The following is a 23,205-nucleotide window of genomic DNA, read 5'->3' as shown; positions in this document are numbered from 1 at the left end:
GAAAAAAAGGAATAAGCAAAGATAGGCAAGTACAAATAAAAAGAAACTGTTGGGTAACAATTCTCCATGGGTCTCTCCTGTTCAAGTCTTGGACTATCTTTTCAAGGATCTCTGTAGAGCAAACAGCCTTGAAAGATACAGTGTCCCCTCCAGCGCAAGGGTGGACCTGCTTACTTCCCTAAGCTCAGGGTTCCTCTTGTGTAATGCAAATCGCTGAGCATGCAGATATCCCCTTGCCCTCTTCACCATCACCCTGTGGGAATAGGGACTTTAGGAAGTGGCACAAGAAAATGCTGATACTCTGGCTGCTGTTATGATTAATAATAATAGAAGTCCTTTGATTCTCCTTTTCTGCCAAAATTCATGAAACTGTGGCAGGCTGATATGTTAACTTACAAGTAGGGTAAAATCTCAGACCCTTCACAGTTTCTGGTAAACATAAGTCAAAATAATCTTGGAGAGGGCTTCCCTGGTGGTGCAGTGGTTGAGAGTCCACCTGCCGATGCAGGGGACACGGGTTCGTGCCCTGGTCCAGGAAGATCCCACATGCCGCAGAGCAGCTAGGCCCATGAGCCATGGCCGCTGAGCCTGCGCATCTGGAGCCTGTGCTCCGCAGCGGGAGAGGCCACAACAGTGAGAGGCCCACGTATCGCAAAAAAAAACAAAAAACAAAAAAAACCTTGGAGAATGCAGAAGAGACGTGTACTTTAGAACATAAAAAGATTCAACTCAAATGGAAAATAAGTCATAAGTAGTTTTTCAAATAACATAGCTATGAAATATATAAAGCCAGAAAAAGATTGTTGCAAGGACACTATCACCAAAAGGAACTTAAAAATAAGAAAAAATTAGTAAAACTATGCCACAGAGGGGACAGATACTTTAACAAACTTCTCCCCAAATTTGTCAGACTATGTAAACCAAAGCAAGGATACAGAATATTTCAATAATACAACCAAACTCAATTTACTGGAAGTACTTATATACATATGAATTAAAAAGAATAATAGCAGAAGTAAATTTTTTACTCTACAGAAAACATATATGCTTCTCTTATATTCATGATTTACAGAGGTTAGTGAAGTACGTGGTCACAAAGAAAACATCAATGAATTTCAAAAACATAGCTATTATAGGCAGCATTCTCTAATATCAAGATCAAAAAGACTTCCCATTATATATACCCCTCCCCTCATAAAAAAATTTATCTTCAAAATTAAGAAGGGGGCTTCCCTGGTGGCGCAGTGGTTGAGAGTCCGCCTGCCGATGCAGGGGACACAGGTTCGTGCCCCGGTCCAGGAAGATCCCACATGCCGCGGAGCGGCTGGGCCTGTGAACCAAGGTCACTGAGCTTGCGCATCCGGAGCCTGTGCTCCGCAACGTGAGAGGCCACAACAGTGAGAGGCCCGTGTACCGCAAAAAAAAAAAAAAAAAAAAAAAAATTAAGAAGGATTTTTTTCTAGTTAACCTCTGAATCAAAATAAGATTAAAAATTGAAATAAGAAATTATCTAGACATTAACAAAAATAATATTTCATATTAAAACCTCAGATACAAATAAAGCTCTTATAAGAAAATATTTCTATTTCTAAAATACTTTTATTAAAATTTAGAAATTGAGAAGAAATAAGTAGCTTTATTCAGTACATAGTACTAATAAATTAGTAGCTTTATTTACAAATCTAAAGTAGCTTCTTTGAAAATATCAATTAAACATAAGCCCTTTTAACTAGCCTAAGGTTCAAAAGTACAAAAATATATAACATTAGAACGAAAAGGGCAATATAATCAAAAATATTTTAAAAATTAAAATATTTGTAAGAAAACGTTAATGCAATGCTATGGTAATTAATTAAGACATTCAGAAGAAAACAATTATTTTCTAACAAAATACAAATTCCCAAAATTGACTGAGGAAGTAAAAGAACATGAATATACTAATAATCACAGAAGTTATAAGGACTGTCAAAGATCTACCTTAAAAAAAAGGGGTAGATGGTTTTACAGTCAAATTCTATCTGATATGAAAAGAACAGTCCTTCCTGGGTTTTTCAAATTATTCCAGAGAAGAGAAAAGATGGAAACCTTTCCCACTTATTTTACTAGCATAATCTTTAGCTAGCACAAACTTGGTAGCATTGTTTTAAAAAACTAATAATCCATGATCAAACAGTTAAATCCAGCAACATTAGAAATCAACACAATTCAACTGAAACATCAGAAAATCTACCAACGTAATTTATCAACAAATAAAAAGGAGAAAAAGCATTTACTAAAATTAGGCTGTTTCTTGCCCTAAGTAAAAAAGAATGAGACAAGAATGACATACATACAATAAAGATGATTTACCAAAATTCTAAGCAAGCACCTATGAAACAATGAAACACTCCAGACACATAAGACGGGCATGTCCACTGGCACCACTGTTATCAACATCATTTGTAAGCTTCAAACTAATGCAGTAAGACAAAGAAACAACACATGTGCATAAACTCATGTGCATAAACACTTGAAAATATTATCTTCATTTGCAGATGAAGTCATAAATCTAGAAAATCCAAAGACTCGCCTACAACCAGCCTTCTTTTTCTACCAGCAAAACCAATTTGATATTCAAATGGTAAGCAAATGTCATCCATAACAGTAGCAAAACTATAAAATACTAGACAAAAATTTAACAAGTTTAACACTAAACATATAGGTTCTCAATGAATCAAAACAAATGTAGAGACAAATCATGCTCCTTAATAGATAAACTGAAAATCTTAAAAAAAAAAGCATTGAGCAAGACAGTGAACATCTTTCTTTGTAAGATTTAATAAAGTGTAAAACATGTAGAGTCCAGTTGAGTCTTATGTTAATGAATAATAGGCTATACTTTATATTCCCTCATCTGTATTCTGTATATAATAAACATAAAATGTCTGAAGCTAGAAAGTAAGACTTTATAAATAGGAGCCCTTCACTATGAGAATTCCACAATATAAAACCTAAGAAAATTAACTCGTATTTTCCTTCTAAAACCTGAGGAAGAGAAAATTATAAAGTCTTTTGTTGCTGGGGCTTACAACAGTAGCTCTCATCCCCCTGAAAATCCCTTTCATCCATTATTGAAATGGTGATAATAAACTAAGATTACGTATTTCAAGTTATATTTGTGCCATATACAATATGTCTTAGTGTGTCTTGGGGATACTTAAAATCAGAGAGTACCTACGGCCCATTAAAAAATTCTTTTAAATCACCACAAATAGGAACGTTAAAATTTTTTTTTAAAAAACAACTTTTTTTTTTTTTAAAGAAATATCTCTTAGGCTTAATCTCCAAGTTAAACTTTTACTCTTCTGTTTTACTGACTGTTTTACTTTACTGTTTTACTGATGGAACTAGATATATTTATTTTATACTTTGAGTTATAATCCAATACCATGCTATATTAATTTTCTTGCTCAAATTATTCACTGGGAGCTCATTCAGGTTGGCTCCTATGCCCTCATCTTTTTGATTTTTGAGCACTTTCCTGCTTTCAGACAACACAAGATCTCCAGGCTTTTATTTTCTCGGCTCCAGCCCTCGAAGCAGCCATTTCTCCAAGAAGCCCTGTTTTCTTTTTACAGGAGAATGGTATTTAGAAACCAAGATTTGGGTACTGGGTGTCAAAGATTTTTCAGCTACAGAAAGGTCTCTCATACCAAAAAGCATTATAAGGAAAGGTCTAAGAACTGAATACCAAGAAATATAGTTTAAAGGGAGCAAGATAAAAGAAATCCTAAGTAACAATAATCTAGGAGGTATTTAGAGGTCAAGAAACCTAGAGATCCCAAAATCAGTCCAGCAAAAAATGGAAAAAATCATAAATATTATAAATATTTAGATAGCAAAGGAGTGAAACTACCTAGAATGTTTTTATTATGTTTATTGTTCTATTACCTTAATACACTGTTAAAATGTTAAGAGTTAAATACAATTCACCAAAAAGGCAAAGCCACTCTGTTAATACTGCCTTCCCTGAAACCAAACCACTCGGTAGCTGGGAAGATATTTCTCAAGGCCATCTCTGAGGCAAATGCAGGGCAGTGTTGTGAATTATCAGAGCCAAGATGACTTAAAGGAGAGAGAAAAACCATTAAAAAAAAAAAGTTATACAAGTAATAAATGGTCATTGAAAAAATATTCACAAGCCATTTCTTCAATAGTCCTCTGTAAAATCTTTCTTGAAAGCAACAAAATACTCAGTGACTCTAACCCTAACCCTTACTCATTTTGGAAAAATCCTTTGAAAAAAATCACATTTCACAATTTTCACATTTTGCAAAGACCAACATCCCTGGCACAAAGTTTAGAGCAGCTAGGTACTCTCTTTACAATCTCTTTACCTGAAATTGAGTCCTCCACTGCCATCCTCAAGTCACCTGTGACACCTCCCTCCCCATTTCCAGCACTCACTAAACCCAGTTCATTCTTTCTTCATCTCTTTCTCCTCCTAATACATCATCTAACCACTTCCTACATAAAATACCACACCACTCTCCAAACTGGTCTTTAAAGAAATTACATTCCTTACAAACATTTCTGCACATGAACGCAAGATTAATCTTCCAAATTCCAAACAATTTTTTAAACACTGCCCTCAATTTATCTTCTCACCTACAATTCCCTTTTATCATGCTCTGCTCCCCTAAACTATGCCCACCTAGTTGTTATTTCTCAGCTCACCCTGCATTTCTCTCCAAATCTTATTAATCCTTTGAAGGTCTAGAATAAATATCTAAATAGACTAGTTTACCTTTTACTATGTACATACATAAAAAATATTTTACAAAGGGACAAAACTGTTGATAGACTTGAGCTGAGTCCTATGTTTGCTCTAATATAGAAGAAACTTAAAAATGAGATAAATTTGGAAATGCATTTTATTAATTTGCATTAGAATTTCTTTAAGATGAGAGTCTGCCAATACCACATCCCAACCAAAGTAAGAACTGGAACCAGAGGAAAAAATCATTTCCCACTGTGGACAGCTCTAAAGGTTTACTGGGTTTCCTTGCACTCCAAAAGTCTTTTCAATGTCTCTGTGTTGTTACTTCTGATTTCTTATGATCAGGAAAACTTGCCTTGAATGTTGGAATCATTTTAAAAAATTATCAAAGTAATATGATAAGAAGAAAACAAAAGGCAAGACATAAAGATTTATGAAATGGAACTACAATCCTGCAGCCTGTCAAACAAAAACCACATTCACAGAAAGACAGACAAAATGAAAAGGCAGAGGACTATGTATCAGACGATGGAACAAGATAAAATCCCAGAAAAACAACTAAATGAAGTGGAGACAGGCAACCTTCCAAGAAAAGAATTCAGAATAATGATAGTAAAGATAATCCAGCACCTCGGAAAAAGAATGGAGGCAAAGATCAAGAAGACGCAAGAAATGTTTAACAAAGACTTAGAAGAATCAAAGAAAAAACAAACAGAGATGAACAATACAATAACTGAAATGAAAAATACACTAGAAGGAATCAATAGCAGAATAACTGAGGCAGAAGAACGGATAAGTGCCCTGGAAGGCAGAATGGTGGAATTCACTGCCGCGGAACAGAATAAAGAAAAAAGAATGAAAAGAAATGAAGACAGCCTAAGAGACCTCTGGGACAACATTAAATGCACCAACATTCACATTATAGGGGTTCCAGAAGGAGAAGACAGAGAGAAACAACCTGAGAAAATATCTGAAGAGATAATAGTCGAAAACTTCCCTAACATGGGAAAGGAAATAGCCACCCAAGTCCAGGAAGCGCAGAGTCCTAGGCAGGATAAACCCAAGGAGAAAAACGCTGAGACACATGGTAATCAAATTGACAAAAATTAAAGACAAAGAAAAATTATTAAAAGCAACAAGGGAAAAATGACAAATAACTAACAAGGGAACTCCCATAAGGTTAACAGCTGATTTCTCAGCAGAAACTGTACAAGCCAGAAGGGAGTGGCATGATATATTTAAAGTGATGAAAGGGAAGAAACTACAACCAAGATTACTCTAACCCAGCAAGGATCTCATTCAGATTCCACAGAGAAATCAAAAGCTTTAAACACCAGCAAAAGCTAAGAGAATTCAGCACCACCAAACCAGCTCTACAACAAATGCTAAAGGAACTTCTCTAAGTGGGAAACACAAGAGAAGAAAAGGACCTACAGAAACAAACCCAAAACAATTAAGAAAACGGTAATAGGAACATACATATCAATAATTACCTTAATGTGAATAGATTAAATGATCCAACCAAAAGACACAGGCTCACTAAATGGATACAAAAACAAGGCCCATGCATATGCTGTCTACAAGACACCCACTTCAGACCTAGGGACACATACAGACTGAAAGTGACGGGATGGAAGAAGGTATTCTATGCAAATGGAAATCAAAAGAAAACTGTAGTAGCAATTATCAGATAGAACAGACTTTAAAGAATGCTACAAGAGACACAGAAGGACACTACATAACAATCAAGGGATCAATCCAAGAAGAAGATGTAACAATTATAAAAATAAATGCACCCGACATAGGAGCACCTCAATACATAAGGCAAATGCTAACAGCTATAAAAGAGGAAATGGACAGTAACACAATAATGGGGGGGCACTTTAACACCCCACTTACACCAATGGACAGATCATCCAGGCAGAAAATTATTAAGGAAACACAAGCTTTAAATGACACAATAGACAAGATAGATTTAATTGATATTTATAGGACATTCCATCCAAAAACAGATTACACTTTCTTCTCAAGTGCTCATGGAACATTCTCCAGGACAGATCACACCTTGAGTCACAAATCAAGCCTCAGTAAATTTAAGAAAATTGAAATCATATCAAGCACCTTTTCTTACCACACAACGCTACAAGATTTAGAAATCAATTACAGGGGAAAAAATGTAAAAAACACAAACATACGCAGGCTAAACAAAATGTTACTAAATAACCAAGAGATCACTGAAGAACTCAAAGAGGAAATCAAAAAATACCTAGAGACAAATGACAACAAAAACACAGTGATCCAAAACCTATGGGATGCAACAAAAGCAGTTCTAAGAGGGATGTTTATAGCAATACAATCCTACCTCAAGAAACAAGAAAACTCTCAAATAAACAACCTAACCTTACACCTAAAGGAACCAGAGAAAGAAGAACAAACAAAACCCAAAGTTAGTAGAAGGAAAGAAATCATAAAGATCAGAGCAGAAATAAATGAAATAGAAACAAAGAAAACAATAGCAAAGATCAATAAAACTAAAAGCTGGTTCTTTGAGAAGATAAACAAAATTGATAAATGATTAGCCAGACTCATCAAGAAAAAGGAGAAGGCTCAAAACAATAAAATTAGAAATGAAAAAGAAGACATTACAATGGACACTGCAGAAATACAAAGCATCCTAAGAGACTACTACAAGCAACTCTATACCAATAAAATGGACAACCTGGAAGAAATGAACAAATTCTTAGAAAGGTACAACCTTCCAAGAATGAACCAGGAAGAAACAGAAAATATGAACAGACCAATCACAAGTAATGAAATTGAAACTGTGATTAAAAATCTTCCAACAAACAAAAGGACCAGATGGCTTCACAGGTGAATTCTATGAAACATTTAGAGAAGAGCTAACACCCATCCTTCTCAAACTGTTCCAAAAAATTGCAGAGGAAGAAACACACCCAAACTCACTCTACGAGGCCACCATCACCCTGATACCAAAACCAAAGATGTGACAAAAAAAGAAAATTACAGACCAATATCACTGATGAACATAGAAGCAAAAATCCTCAACAAACTACTAGCAAACAGAATCCAGTAACACATTAAAAGGATCATACACCATGATCAAGTGGGATTTATCCCAGGAAGGCAAGGATTCTTCAATATACGCAAATCAATCAATGTGATACACCATATTAACAAACTGAAGAATGAAAATCACATGATCATCTCAATAGATGCAGAAAAAGCTTCTGACAAAATTCAACACCCATTTATGATAAAAACTCTCCAGAAAGTGGGCACACAGGAGCCTACCTCAACATAATAAAGGCCATGTATGACAGAACCACAGCAAACATCATTCTCAATGGTGAAAAACTGAAACCATTTCCTCTAAGATCAGGAAGAAGACAAGGATGTCCACTCTCGCCACTCTTAGTCAACACAGTTTTGGAAGTCCTAGCCACAGCAATCAGAGAAGAAAAAGAAATAAAAGGAATATACAAATTGGAAAAGAAAAAGTGTAACTGTCACTGTTTGCAGATGACATGATACTATACATCTATACATAGAGAATCCTAAAGATGCCACCAGAAAACTACTAGAGCTAATCAATGAATTTGGTAAAGGTGCAGGATACAAAATTAATGCACACAAATCTCTTGCATTCCTATACACCAGCAATGAAAGATCAGAAAGAGAAATTAAGGAAACAATCTCATTCACCACTGCAACAAAAAGAATAAAATACGTAGGAATAAATCTACCTAAGGAGGTAAAAGACCTGTACTCAGAAAACTATAAGACATTCATGAAAGAAATCAAAGATGACACAAACAGATGGAGAGGTATACCATGTTCTTGGATTGGAAGAAGCAATATTGTGAGAAGGCCTATAGTACCTAAAGCAATCTACAGATTCAGTGCAATCCCTATCAAATTACCAATGGCAATTTTTATAGAACTAGAACAAAAAATCTTAAAATTTGTATGGAGACACAGAAGACCCTGAATAGCCAAAGCAGTCTTGAGGGAGAAAAACAGAGCTGGAGGAATCAGACTCCCTGACTTCAGACTATACTACAAACCTACAAGTAATCAAGACAATGTGGTACTGGCATGAAAACAGAAATATAGATCAATGGAACAGGACAGAAAGCCCAGAGATAAACCCACGCACCTATGGTCAGCTCATCTATGACACAGGAGGCAAGGATATACAGTGGAGAAGACAGTCTCTTCAATAAGTGGTGCTGGGAAAACTGGAGAGCTACATGTAAAAGAATGAAATCAGAACATTCCCTAACACCATACACAAAAATAAACTCAAAATGAATTCAAGACCTAAATGTAAGACCGGACACTATAAAACTCTTAGAGGAAAACACAGGAAGGAAACTCTTTGACATAAATCACAGCAAGATCTTTTTTAACCCACCTCCTAGAGTAATGGAAATAAAAACAAAAATAAACAAATGGGACCTAATGAAAGTTCAAAGCTTTTGCACAGCAAAGGAAACCATAAACACGATGAAAAGACAACCCTCAGAATGGGAGAAAATATTTGCAAACGAATCAACGGACAAAGGATTAACCTCCAAAATATATAAACAGCTCATGCAGCTCAATATTTAAAAAAACAAACAACCCAATCAAAAAATGGGCAGAAGACCTAAGTAGACATCTCTCCAAAGAAGACATACAGATGGACAAAAAGCACATGAACAGATGCTCAACATTACTAATTATTAGGGAAATGCAAATCAAAACTGCAATGAGGTATCACCTCACATCAGTCAGAATGGCCATCAACAAAAAAATCTACAAACAATAAATGCTGAAGAGGGTGTGGAGAAAAGGGACCCCTCTTACACTGTTGGTGGGAATGTAAACTGGTACAGCCACTATAGAGAACAGTATGGAGGTTCCTTAAAAAACTAGAAACAGAACTACCATGTGACCCAGTAATCCCACTCCTCAGCATATACCCAGAGAAGATCATAATACGAAAAGATACATGCATGCACCCCAATGTCCACTGCAGCACTATTTACAATAGCCAGGACATGGAAGCAACCTAAATGTTCAAGAACAGAGGAATGAACAAATAAGATGTGGTACATATATACAATGGAATATTACTCAGCCATAAAGACCAAAATAATGCCATTTGCTGCAACACGGATGGACCTAGAGATTGTCATACTGAGTGACGTCAGACAGAGAAAGACAAATATCATATGATATCGCTTATATGTAAAATCTAAAAAATGGGTACAAATGAACTTACTTACAAAACAGAAGTAGAGTAGTAGATGTAGAATACAAACTTATGGCTACCAGGGAGTAAGGGGATAAATCGGGAGATTGGGACTGACATATACACACTACTATATATAAAATAGGTAACTAACAAGGAACTACTGTGTAGCACAGGGGACTCTACTCAATACTCTGTAATGATGTGTATGGGAAAAGAATAAAAAAAAAGAGTGGCTATATGTATAACTGATTCACTTTGCTGTACACCTGAAACTAACACATTATAAATCAACTATACTCCAATAAAAGTTTAAGAGAACAAAAAACCCAAACAAACAAACAGTGTTTCTCAGGATTTCTTCTCCCGCATTAGGTAGAACAGGATGGCTAGAGTGGGCCCGAGTTGAGTATTACCCTTCTCCCAGGTCAGTTAGGCTCTGGTTAACTAGTTTCCCTTGAGGCAAACCTTGTTAAGAGTCCTCTGGCATATTTCAAGATAGTTCATTTTCCCTCCCCCCTGCCAGAAGGAGAAGGGTATTTTTCTCTGACATTTACCATGGGAACCTGGTTCAGCTCCTAGTGGTAAATCTTAAAATATTGTGGGGATCTCCCTGGAGTTTTTAAACTCTCAGATTTGTCCACGCTGAGCCCCCAGCAATTCAACATTTACAGTCCAGGTTTTCCTTACCCTGACACTGGTTCCCACTGAGTCTGCTGCAGTAAGCTGAAACCCGTGACTCTCTGTATTTGCCTATCTCCACAATCTGCGGGGGGGCGGTGGTTTGCCCTGTGTCTTCCCATCTCTTATGGATCTAAGAAGAGTTGTTGATTTTTCAGTCTGTTTGGCTTTTTACTTGTTTTTAGGACTGAGTGGCTACTTCCAGACTTCTTACATGTGGAACTGGAAACCAGAAGTCAATTCCATCTCTTTTTAGGAGATTACTGTATGTATGGCAGATCTTTTGTTACAGGCTCCATGCCATGTACCTCGCTATTACACTCTGTGTAATTTCCTCAGATCCATCTTATACTTTACTAATTCTCCTTGCAGCTCTGTCTAATCTTCTGCTTAACCTATCAGTTGAGATTTTAATTTCAGTGACTAATGTCTAAAGAGTTCAATTCTCATCTTATTCACAATATATCTTGTGTTTTACTTACTTCCTATTCATTTTTTAATGATTTAAAAACAAGCATTTTGGGCTTCCCTGGTGGCTCAGTAGTTAGGAATCTGCCTGCCAATGCAGGGGACACGGGGGTTCAAGCCGTGGTCCAGTTAGATCCCACATGCCACAGAGCAACTAAGCCCGTGTGCTATAACTACTGAGCCTGTGCTCTAGAGCCCGTGAGCCACAACTACTGAGCCCACGAGCCACAACTACTGAAGCCCACATGCCTAGAGCCTGTGTTCTGAAACAAGAGAAGTCACTGCAATGAGAAGTCCGCAACGACCCCACTTGCCACAACTAGAGAAAGCCCGCGTACAGCAACGAAGACCCAACACAACCATAAATAAATAAATAAATAAATTTATTTAAAAAAATAAATAAAACCACTATTAAGGAATCCACATTTTGTGGTTAAAACTCTACCACAGGGCTTCCCTGGTGGCGCAGTGGTTGGGAATCTGCCTGCCAATGCAGGGGACACGGGTTCGATCCCTGGTCCGGGAGGATCCCACAAGCCGCAGAGCAACTAGGCCCGTGAGTCACAACTACTGAGCCTGCGCTCTGGAGCCCGTGGGCCACAACTACTGAGCCCGCGCTCCACAGCTACTGAAGCCCACGTGCCTAGAGCCCGTGTTCCACAAGAGAAGCCACCGCAATGGGAAGCCCACGCACAGCACTGAAGAGTAGCCCCCACTCGCCACAGAGAAAAGCCCGCACGCAGCAACGAAGACCCAACGCAGCCAAAAATTTTAAAAAATAATAAAATAAAATTTATAAAAAAAGAAAAATGAAAAGAAAACTCAACCACAAAAATTAATGCAAATAGATGAACAGAGTCATCAGATCAGACAGTAGATACCTTCCACAGAAGGCAAAGGTCACACAAACTCAGGCAATGATAACTACCTCCTTATTTAAAATTCTGCTCCATAATTGACAAATATATATATATATATATATATATATATATTTTTTTTTTTTTTTTTTTTTTTTTTTTTTTTGCGGTACGCGGGCTTCTCACTGTCGTGGCCTCTCCCGTTGCAGAGCACAGGCTCCGGACGTGCAGGCTCAGCGGCCATAGCTCATGGGCCCAGCCGCTCTGCGGCATGTGGGATCTTCCCGGACAGGGCCACGAACCCGTGTCCCCTGCATCGGCAGGCGGACTCTCAACCACTGCGCCACCAGGGAAGCCCGACAAATATATTTTTTAACCTTAATTATAAGAGACATGCCAATTTCAGAAAGCCTCCTGAATTCAGAAAGATTAAAATGTGTGTGTTGGAGTGCCGACGGCGTGGGTGGGGGTGGGGGGGAGGTCTTAAAACCAAGAAAATGTAGTATGTAAGGAAGAAAGCAAGTTTATAACTTAAGATGAGACCCACAACTGCCTGGAAAGCCAGACAGTAATTACAGAGGGAGAAAATACGTACTTTCTTGCAAACATGCTACACGGAGGAAAGCCAGGTCATTAGAAGACTGCATGTGCACATTGGAATCAAGCACTGACTGTCTGCTGCAACTTTTCTTCAACATCCAAGTAAGCAGATACGATACACTCTCCCACCGACAGCACAGAAGATGAGATCCTTTTCCCTCACTTTTATTACAGCACAAGTTCGCTTCGAAATTGACTCAATCTTTGGGATTGACATGTACACACAGCTGTATTTAAAGCAGATAACCAACAAGGACCTACTGTATAGCACAAGGAACTCTGCTCAATATTCTGTAATAACCTAAATGGGAAAAGAATCTGAACAACAGATACATGTATATGTATAACTGAATCACTTTGCTGTATACCTGAAACTAACACAACATTGTTAATCAACTATACTCCAATATAAAATAAAAGTTAAAAAAAAAAAGAAATTGGGGCTTCCCCGGTGGCGCAGTGGTTAAGAATCTGCCTGCCAATGCAGGGGACACGGATTTGAGCCCTGCTCTGGGAAGATCCCACATGCAGCAGAGCAACTAAGCCCGTGCGCCACAACTACTGAGCCTGCACTCTAGAGCCCGCGTGCCACAACTACTGAAGCCTGCACACCTAGAGCCCGTGCTCCGCAACAAGAGAAGCCACTGCAAGCCCGCACACCGCCACGAAGAGTAGCCCACGCTCACCGCAACTAGAGAAAGCCGCGCGCAGCAATGAAGACCCAACGCAGCCAAAAATAAATAAATTTATTAAAAAAGAAACTGACTCAATCTTTCTTCAAAAATGATTACTGTAAAAGAGTAATATTCATCTTACTCTGTCCATAAAGTCAGTCTTCTTTCTGACGATTGTGAAAAGCTCTCTTTTGATTCACTATATAGGTTTATAATTAACTCTCAGAAGACAAACTTATTTCAAGTTACACCTCCTTCTGGTGCACATGCACACACAGAGTACTAACTACAAATAAAACAACACAAAGATTTCTTAAATACAGAGTTCAATCACAGAAGTCTAAAATGAAAACTGAACTTTATATGATGCAAAACATGCTAAGATCCAGTAAAGCTTAAAGAGCAAGAAAATCAAGAGTAAAAATTTGCTAGCAATATTTATTTCACGTTTGTTTGTTCTGAAATACTTTAGAAGATGTAGAAATAGAGACTCTGCTTGCAACATTTATATTACGTTCATAAGACCATACGTCAAATTACTAGGTCCATGAACTAAACAATGAAGCCCATGAAAGAGGGGAAAGTATATGAAGCAGGCAGTCTCTGACTTAAGGGCTATATATCTACGAACACTCATTGTGTCATTCTGAACTTTTTTTCCATTCTGCCAAAAATACCACCTGCAAATACATAACCACTCACATCACTCTGAATCATTCCCTGCCATGATTGCTTTGGGCCTCCTACCTGAACTTCTGCTGAGCCAGTTGCCTAAATCCTGAGAGCTTTCACCTGGCGAGTCAATTTTCTTCTTCAGTTGCCAGGACTTGGGTATTTGAATATATTACAGATTAAAAAACAATAAGAAAGCTTCTGTGGGCTAGCCTGGTAAATCAAACCAACATTCAGAATATCATCTCTGTGAATATGAATTCGAAACTCCGAATCACCAAGTTATATTCAAATTTCTGGAATTCATCCTATTCAGGAGTTTGACTATAAATAATACCCAGCCTGAAAAATAAGCCCAACTATTCTCCTTGCTAACTGTTAATGTCTGTAGACAGTTCAATTAACATACATTTAACAAATAAATTTAAAAATTATAGATCTAGCTACTTTAGGAAAGGCTGCAAAAGGTTTTAGTTAATAAGCACTACACTGAATAAAATTCTTGTTTGAGTATTTAACACTATTTAGAGACCCAATCTCTCTAATGCATCTCGCTCTATGAAATCAACTTTTAGGAATTAAAATATGAAGCTGTGAGGAGTCCAGCTGACTAAAAAGATTCCATTTCAGGATTCTCCAACTCACCTTGTTCTAAACTTCATAATAATCCTAGATTATTGCTTAGGTGTTAAAGGGGCTGGTTCTCACACAGGCTCATATCCTTGATAGATCAGATTTTGGTGACTGAAGGGTAGCAGAATATGCTACCCTAAAATATGCTTCTTTGGCATAAGGATTATTTTTTAAATGACTGAGAAATAGCAGAAATAGTATGTTTACTTCCCTTTAGTAAGGGAAATTTACATTAAAAAAAAAAACTATTTTGGGGCTTCCCTGGTGGCGCAGTGGTTGAGAATCCACCTGCCGATGCAGGGGACGCGGGTTCGTGCCCCGGGCCAGGAAGATCCCACATGCCGCGGAGCGGCTGGGCCCGTGAGCCATGGCCGTTGAGCCTGAGAGTCCGGAGCCTGTGCTCCGCAACGGGAGAAGCCAAAACAGTGAGAGGCCCGTGTACCACAAAAAATAAATAAATAAATAAATAAATAAAACTATTTTATATTGGAGCATAGTTGATTAACCATGTTGTGACAGTTTCAGTTATACATATACATGTGTCTATTTTTTTCCCATTTAGGTTGTTACATAATATTGAACAGAAGAACTCTCCATTTGCAAAGGTGTCTTCCTTCTCACTACCAGGAAGAGAAGGAGGGCTGCTCTAAATCACAAAGTTTACTCCAAGAGAATCTTCTCAGTGGAGCAGGCACTAACCTATATCCGTGTAACAGACCTCTTGTTTGTCATGATTTTCCTGGTGACCCCCCACAACTGGCCTCCTCACCCTCACTTTCTTCTTTGTCTTTAGCTGAAGATGCTATTTAAGCCCACACTCTATAAACCACCTTGGAGATCAGCTCATTTTTCCCCTGGGTACCTCCTATGTACACCAGGAGGTATACTTGTTAATAAATTTGTATTTGTTTTCCTCTTGTTAATCTGTCTTTTATTACAGGGGTCTCAGCCAAGAACTCAGAAAGGTAAAGGGATTATTTTTTCCTCCCCTACAGGGCTCTGCCTTCAAAACCTTAGAATTCTCCTAGCCTGTGATGGGAAAGTACATTACCAATCTGCCACCTCTATCTAACCTAAACCCATCAATCACAGCTCCTCCTTCTTTTAACTCACAGTTGGCCACTGTCCACATTTAAAAAATTCAAGAATCATATATGTTTATAAAGAAGTCGTTTTTGCCTCTTGTTGTGAATGTTTATAGACGTTAATCTATAGGTAACAAATTTAAAAATTTCAGGTCTAACTACCTTAAAGTAGGAAGCCATTCCTAAAAATGGCTGCAACTTTATTTACTTTTTGCATTAAGTTTACTAACTTCTAAATTGGAATACTGTCAAATATTTAAAACCTGAATTCTTGGATCACAATAGCCCCAAGCAGAAGGTTACATATTGCTTTTTAAGCCACCACACAAGTGATCTAGTAGAAAACTTTAATGACTTGAGCACAGTTAAATCAGGAAATTAAAAACTGCCAAATATCAACACATAAAAAGACTATATCCAAATATACTACACAAAAAGTAAATAAACAGAATACTAAGATTATATGCAAATATATTATATGGTAAAAGGAAATACACTTGGCTTTTAAAATTCAAGGCCAGAGTCTTAAGATTTAAGGATATTTATTTTAAAAACACTTGTAATAAACATAATAATTATGGAGGGTAATGATAAGATAATAGAGTAAGTATAAGAAACAAGCCCAATCAATTTTACCTCAAATTTTGAACCTGAATAAAAATGTCTTTTATTTCTTAAGTAACTAAATCTCAGTTAGATTATGAAAAGTAGCCAATTCAATTTCCTAATGCAGAAAGGTTTATATATAATAATCAACAGGTACATTTACTATTCAAATGAAATGCTAAAAGCTACTTATACACTGGAAAATGGGAAAAAGTGCTCAATTATTACTATAATAGTGTGGCTGAAGCACTACCTTATCAAGACAGAGATTCCTAACTCATTTTGCAAAAAAGCTACTCAAAATAACGTGTTCACTTCAGTGTTAAATTTTACCCCAACAAGATTTCTGTAATCTGAGGAGAAATCTCAGATTATTGACTAACTGTTACTACATTGATTAACCTTTGGTTGATCCTAGGCTGTAGGATCCATCTGTTTTATTCACTGCTATATTCCAAGTTCCTAACACTATATACCTCATACCTGACAGGTACTGAAAAAACATTTGCTGATCAAGAAGTCGATCTTTCAATTGGCTTCATTGTTTACTGGTACTCTTCTTACTCATTCTATTTCAAACCAAATTTTACATTTGAAAAATCTAAAATTTCTCCACGGATTTTGAAGTTTGTCTATCTATAAAATTCTGAAAAAAGCTCTCATTTTTCCTTTATTTCATTCTATTCATCTAAAGTCACGAATGAACTATTCCTTTTTTTTTTTCAAGTCTATTTCAAAATGTACCAGGACTACACTGAAAATCTCTCCTACGGTTTTGAGTATCTGGAGATTGTGGTCAGGTCAGAATGGCACAGCCAAAGCACCAGACCTAATTAGGATACCAGTTAGCTCAGTGCTCATAGATAGTCCTTCCTGGCCTTAAACTTTTACCTGAAACATGAAATTCATAAAATCTAAGATAATTCTAATTTAAAGTATTATTTTAAAGCACCGGACTTACCATTATAGGTTATTCTTGGCTTTGTTAAACACATCACAAGATGCAAATCCATTTCATCTGAGGGTACAAATTTTGAGCATACAGGACACTTAAATCCTAAAAAGTAAAAGAAATCCATGTTACTTCACTATTTTGAATATCCAACTATGCTTTTTAAAAAAGCAGGGAAGAAGAAGAATTTCAAACTTCAGTATTACACTTACACTAATACACTACCTATGTGCAACTTAAGTTGGGAAAACAGTTTGTGACTATAATATCTGACTTAAATCAGTTTATAAACAGCATCCGATTTCAAATACAACAAGTTTAAATGAGGAGAATTTAGTTCACTACAAAACTCTCGCACCCTTTTCTAATGTATGGGTCCAATCATTCTGGTTTCTAATTTTTTACATTAATCTGAACTTATGATTTCATTATAATAGTTGTGTATTCTGACCATCCTTGCGGAAGGTACCTTTCCCAGTTTATAGTACAATTTGAGTCGCAAGGTTTTATAGCTAGGTAGTACCTTAGAAACTATTCTACTCCACTGACCTTTTAAAAATTTATCTAATGAAGAAAGTGAAGCCTTTCACAGAACAGCAAAATCAGGTCTAGAATCTATCCTGACTCCTAGTATAGGGGTCTTATGGCCATACCATGCTACTAAAGTCACAATGCAAACAGAAAATAGCACCAAACAGCAGATTTCTCGTCAATTTTGACACAAATATTAGCTAGTTTCCTATAATATTCAATCTGTACTCACTAAGTATTTACCTGAAGTACTCTATTAAAAATAAACTGGTAGACTGAAGGAGGAGATGTTATGCATTCAGCTCTATCCTGCTCCCTCACTTACCAAGGGTAACTGTCCATCCATGGTTCCTTGCTGCTTCCCTGCTGACCTACTGCTCCCTTCTCCAACATCCCCAACCTGCTTGAGAAGTGAACTGATCCAAGAAAGCCCATTTATGGTTTGGTTAGGAACAACAAACCAAGGTGGCACAAAAAGATGGTCTGGGCCAATTTGTTTTTATTGGAAATACGACTTAAGAAACAGCAGGAGGTATACTGGTCAGCTGTAGACAGCTGAAGCAGAAAGGTCACATATAGGTAAAGGTAAGAGAGACTGGGGTGGGGTGTCTATTCTGTAGGCTGAATTTATAAGGGAACAGAAACTATCAGTAAGCACAGGAAAATGGTTCACATGGAGATCTTAGAGCAGATGTGCAGAGAGGAGCAAAGTGCTGTGAAAGACAACAACTAATTAGAAGGGTGGTGAAAAAAAAACCAGTCCCTAAAGCTGCCTCAGATTCTAGTAGCTCTACTTCTAGCACATGTGTGTTCTTACAGACACTCTCCTCCCTTTGTTGTGACATGAAACTCACTGCAACCCAACATGTCAGACTAGAGTCATACCTCGTGCAAAGCTTTACTGAATACGAAAAGGTTTTGGCATGGGTATTTAATCCAGTTATTCGACTTCTTAAATGAAATACATGTTTTTGAGCCCTGATTTTCACACTGTATTAAATACATTTTTAAAAGAAAGGAACAAAAGTATGTTTACTTCCCACTTCTTCAAAACCACCAAAATGAAAAAGAAGAAAAAGCAAAGGGGATTAATCTAAAATTAAACTACAAAATAGCTATAATCCCCAAACACAGACTATAGCAATACTGCAAAATATGGATCAAATGGGGAGAAGACAAAGAGTCTCAAGCAGCATTCCTATTTCCAGGACCAATAATAATCTTTTGCTTAAAATTGTAAAAACTTTCTTCCCTTGAAGTTACACAGGACTTAAAAAAAAAAAGTAACCAATTTTCCAACTGCTGATCAAAATCATCTGAGTACTGGCACATAAACTCTAAATTATCAAACAAAAGTGCAATACCATGAACCATTGAGAGCCATCCAACTGCCCACAAAGTAGAGCCTAAGGAGAGAAACTGTATGTATAAAGAACCACTGCATTTCTAATTAAATACAATGAATTGATGTGTTTCTTTCTCCTTACACCTAAAATCTACTGAAAGTGAGAATAAGTATAACAAGATAAAGAACTTGAAAGGAGACAGCAGCAGATGAGAACAGATGAAGGAATTAACGGGACTGAGAAAACAGACATCTTAAGTGTCTGCAGAAGCCAATTCTCACTACATAATTCTCGAAGGACTCAGGAATCTATACCTCCAATAACTTCCCAAAACAATGGTGAGGCATGAGGTTAAAATCTAGACTGACTGAAAGACTTAATAAAAAAGATCCCCAAGTCTCCAATGCATGATAAATAGCCAAGTAACTACACTTGCCCAAATAGAGCAGGAGAATGAAGGTCTACTACAGGGAAAAAAAAAAAAAAAAAAAAAGACCCAAAATAGATTGGCTTGAGGACACCAGACACAGTAAGGGGAAGGGAAAAAAACAAGGGAATAAATAAATATCTATGTATGGAAAAGGGCCCTTCCCAACAATCTCCTTTTCTCTATCTCTACCAAGACATTGGTAGAGTCTTCTCTTAAATCAAAAGTTCCACAGAATGAAACAGCAAGAGATCCTTGTCTGTTCACAAGTCTTAGTCTTACATATAAAGCTTCCAAATAGCTTTTCAGGGCTTCTCTCATAAACATAATGCAATAAAAGAAAGAAATTTGCACATGAAAACACAGCAGAAACAAATTCAAAAGACTAATGAAAATATTTACAACTCTTATCACAAAAGGACAATATCCTTAATATACAAAGAACTCTTAAAGAATGAGGAAAACCAAACACCTCTTAGAAAAATGGGCAAAAGTTTTAAACAGACATCTCACCAAAAAGAAAGATATGCAACTAACCCTTAAACACATGAAAAACTGCACAGTGTCATAATGAAAGAAGCACTTTCCTCTCAAGTTCTTCTGTTTATTTCTTTACTCTCATTTTAGTGTGTTAAGGAGGGAGGAAAGAAACACATGTGTTTAATTCACTCTGTTTTAACTAAAAATCCAGGTGGTTCTTTGTACATACTGTTTTCTCTCCTTGGGCTTTACTTTATCTCTACATTAAGATATCATTACTCATCCCAGATTGGCAAGAACTCAAAAGTTTGACAACACATGGTTGGTGAGGCTGTGGAGAAACAGGTACTTTCATATGTTACTAGTAGGAGTGCAAAATTGTACAACCTCTACAGAGGGTAATTTCACAACATCTAACTAGATTACATGTGTATTTACCTTCTGATCCTGCAATCCCACTTCTAGGATGTCTCCTTGAAGGTATGCCCCCAACAATACCAGAAAACACATGCACAGATAGAGGATATGGGAAGATGGCAAAGTAGGAAGCACTGAGGGAATCTACCTCCCCACCTAGACAAAAATTGCATGGGCGGAATTTGTTTGAAGGAACTATTTTGGAAGTCTGGAATCTGTTGAAGGCTTGCAACTTCCAAGGGAAAGAAGACTTGGACAATACATTGCGGTTCATTTCAGCTCTTAGCACAGAGGCAGTTATCCTTCCCCCCATCCCAGCCACATGGCAGGCAGTGGTGCACTTGTTCCTGGAGCACCTTGCACACAGATTATAGGAGGGCAGGCAAAAAGGACCCTGTGCTCCAAATACTGGGAATCTGCACTCTGATTGCTGCTTCTGATCCAGGAGGTACAAAGAAAAAGGCAGTCACTGTTGTTGGACCTCCCTCTATTGTTGTAAGCCCCTTCCCCTCTAGCTGAAGAGACTTCAAGGGGATTTAAAGGGATTGTGCCTCTCTGCCCCTCTTCGTTTTTCTCTTTTTCCCCTTTGGAGAGCCAGACATTAAAGACTAGCACATTTCAAAACAATTGGTTATATGAGGAAAATTAGAAAGTGACTATGCAGATTCAGAAAAGAGTCCGAAAAGACCTGAGAAGTTTATACCTCAGGCTGATGATCCTCAGCACAGAGACAGCCTACAACACCCCAAAAAACAATAATAAAAAACAGCAGACCCCAGGGAAGGGGCAAAATCTGATTTCCAGAGTTACCACATTATTAGATTTAAATGTCCAGTTTTCAGGAAAAAAAACAAAAAATAAGGCATACAAATGAACAAGAAAGTATGGCCCATTCAAAGAAAAAAAATCAGCAGAAACTGTCAATGAAAAAGAACTGATGGCAGATATACTAGAAAATGACTTTAAAATGCCTGTCTTAGAGATAGATGCTCAAAGAACTAAAGAAAGGTGTGGAGAAACTCAAGAAAATGACATATGAACAAAATATCAACAGATAGAAAACTTAAATAGAAACGAAGAAGAAATTCTAGAGCTGAAAAGTATAACAACTGAAATGAAAAACTCACTAGAGGGATTCAAAGGCAGATTTGAACAAGGCGAAGAAAGAATCAGTGAACGTTAAGATAGGACAACAGAAGTTATCATATCTGAGGAACAGAAAGAAAAAAGTTTGAAAAAAGTTAACAGAGTCTAAGAAAGACCTGTGGGACACCAACAAGCAAACCAAAATATGCATTTGGGAGTGTCAGAAGGAGAATAGAGAACAGAGTAGAGAAAATACTTGAATAATAGCTGAAAACTTCCCAAATTTGATGAAACACATGAATATAAACATCTGAGAAGCTCCATGTAAGATGAGGCCACATCAGGAAACATTATAATCAAACTTTCAAAAGACAAACAGATAATATTGAAAACAGCAAGAGAGAAGTGAGTCATTGCATACAAGGGATCCTCAATAAGATTACAAGCAGATTTCTCATGATACACTTTGGACTCCAGAAGGCAGTTGGCGGATATATTTAAAGTGCTCAAAGGAAAAAACTGTCAATTAAGAAACTTATATCCAGCAAAACTTCTTCAAAAGTGAGGGAGAAATTCTGAAATTCCCAGATAAACAAAAGCTGAGGGAGTTTGTTACCACTAGCCCTGCCCTACAAGATAGTTCAATGGAGTCCTACAAGGTGAAATAAAAGGTTACTAGATAATAACTCAAAGCCGTATGGAGAAATAAAGATCTCTGTAAAGGTCTTCAGGTCAAGAGAAACTGTTTACAAGGTGCTGTACTGGAGGAACTGCACCTAAGAAGCTTCAGCCATATCTGGACTTGACTTAGATAATAAGATCCTGGACCTCAAATTGATCCCTTAATGGAATGAGACTGTCTGGGTCTTAGGAACAAAGTGAGTACGCTTTACACATGGAAGGGATGTGAGTTATGGTTGCTAGAAAGCGCACTAGCAACCTACCTATATAGAAATACACACACACACACACAAACTTATTTAGCTCAGTCCACTAAAAGAGCCTAGAAACAATGACATTTCAGTTGCAAAAAGGATCCACCCCCAGATTTTGGGTTCTAAATATCATTCCCCCCACAAAAAGCTATCCAGAGATAGCTGCTGTCAATTTCATGCATCCTGTTCCTCACATTAAGGAGTCTAATTCTCCTCCCCTTGAATCTGGGCCAGCCTTAATAACTTGATCAATGGAATGCATGACTGATATTCTGGAATTTCTGAGATAAATCTTAAGATGGCTTGCAGCTCCCATTTGGGCCTTTTGGGATGCTCACTTTGGGGACATTCCCTCTCAAACCCAGCTGGCATGCTCTGGGAAGTCCCAGGCACACAGAGAGGTCATGGGTAGGCATTCCAGCTGACAGCCCAAGCTGAACTCTGAGCTAACAACCAATATCATTAAGTTCAGGCATACTGAGTGAGCTACCTTGAATGTTGAGTTACTCTGACTTTCAGATGACTCCAATCCCGACTTCCACCTGCAACTGCCTGGGAGATCCCAAGTGGGAAGCCCATCTACTGGTCCTACCTTACTCACAGAACCTCAAGACATAATACATTTATGTTTTAATTAAAACATACATACATACATACACACACACACACACACACACACACACAGAGTAATTTACTGTGGCACTCTTTGAAATAGCATAATATTGGAAACACATAAGAG

At 37.4% G+C, this 23,205-nt stretch overlaps 1 protein-coding gene across 2 annotated transcripts in view; it reads right to left on the bottom strand.

Annotated features, from left to right (window-relative positions):
* The window catches only part of ZNRF2 (zinc and ring finger 2), a 98,622-nt gene that overhangs the window by 26,780 nt on the left and 48,637 nt on the right, over positions 1–23,205 (bottom strand). For both annotated transcript variants that reach the window (XM_081243519.1, XM_081243518.1), the window contains exon 2: positions 17,254–17,349. In XM_081243519.1, coding sequence (XP_081099645.1) covers positions 17,254–17,349 — 96 coding nt within the window. The remainder of the gene's footprint in view (positions 1–17,253; positions 17,350–23,205) is intronic.

Source organism: Mesoplodon bidens (assembly GCF_964165515.1).
Source record: "Mesoplodon bidens genome assembly, chromosome: 9".
Lineage (NCBI taxonomy): Eukaryota > Metazoa > Chordata > Mammalia > Artiodactyla > Ziphiidae > Mesoplodon > Mesoplodon bidens.
The sequence above is the reverse complement of the archived record's forward strand: the minus strand, read 5'-3'. Positions and strand labels throughout refer to the sequence as shown.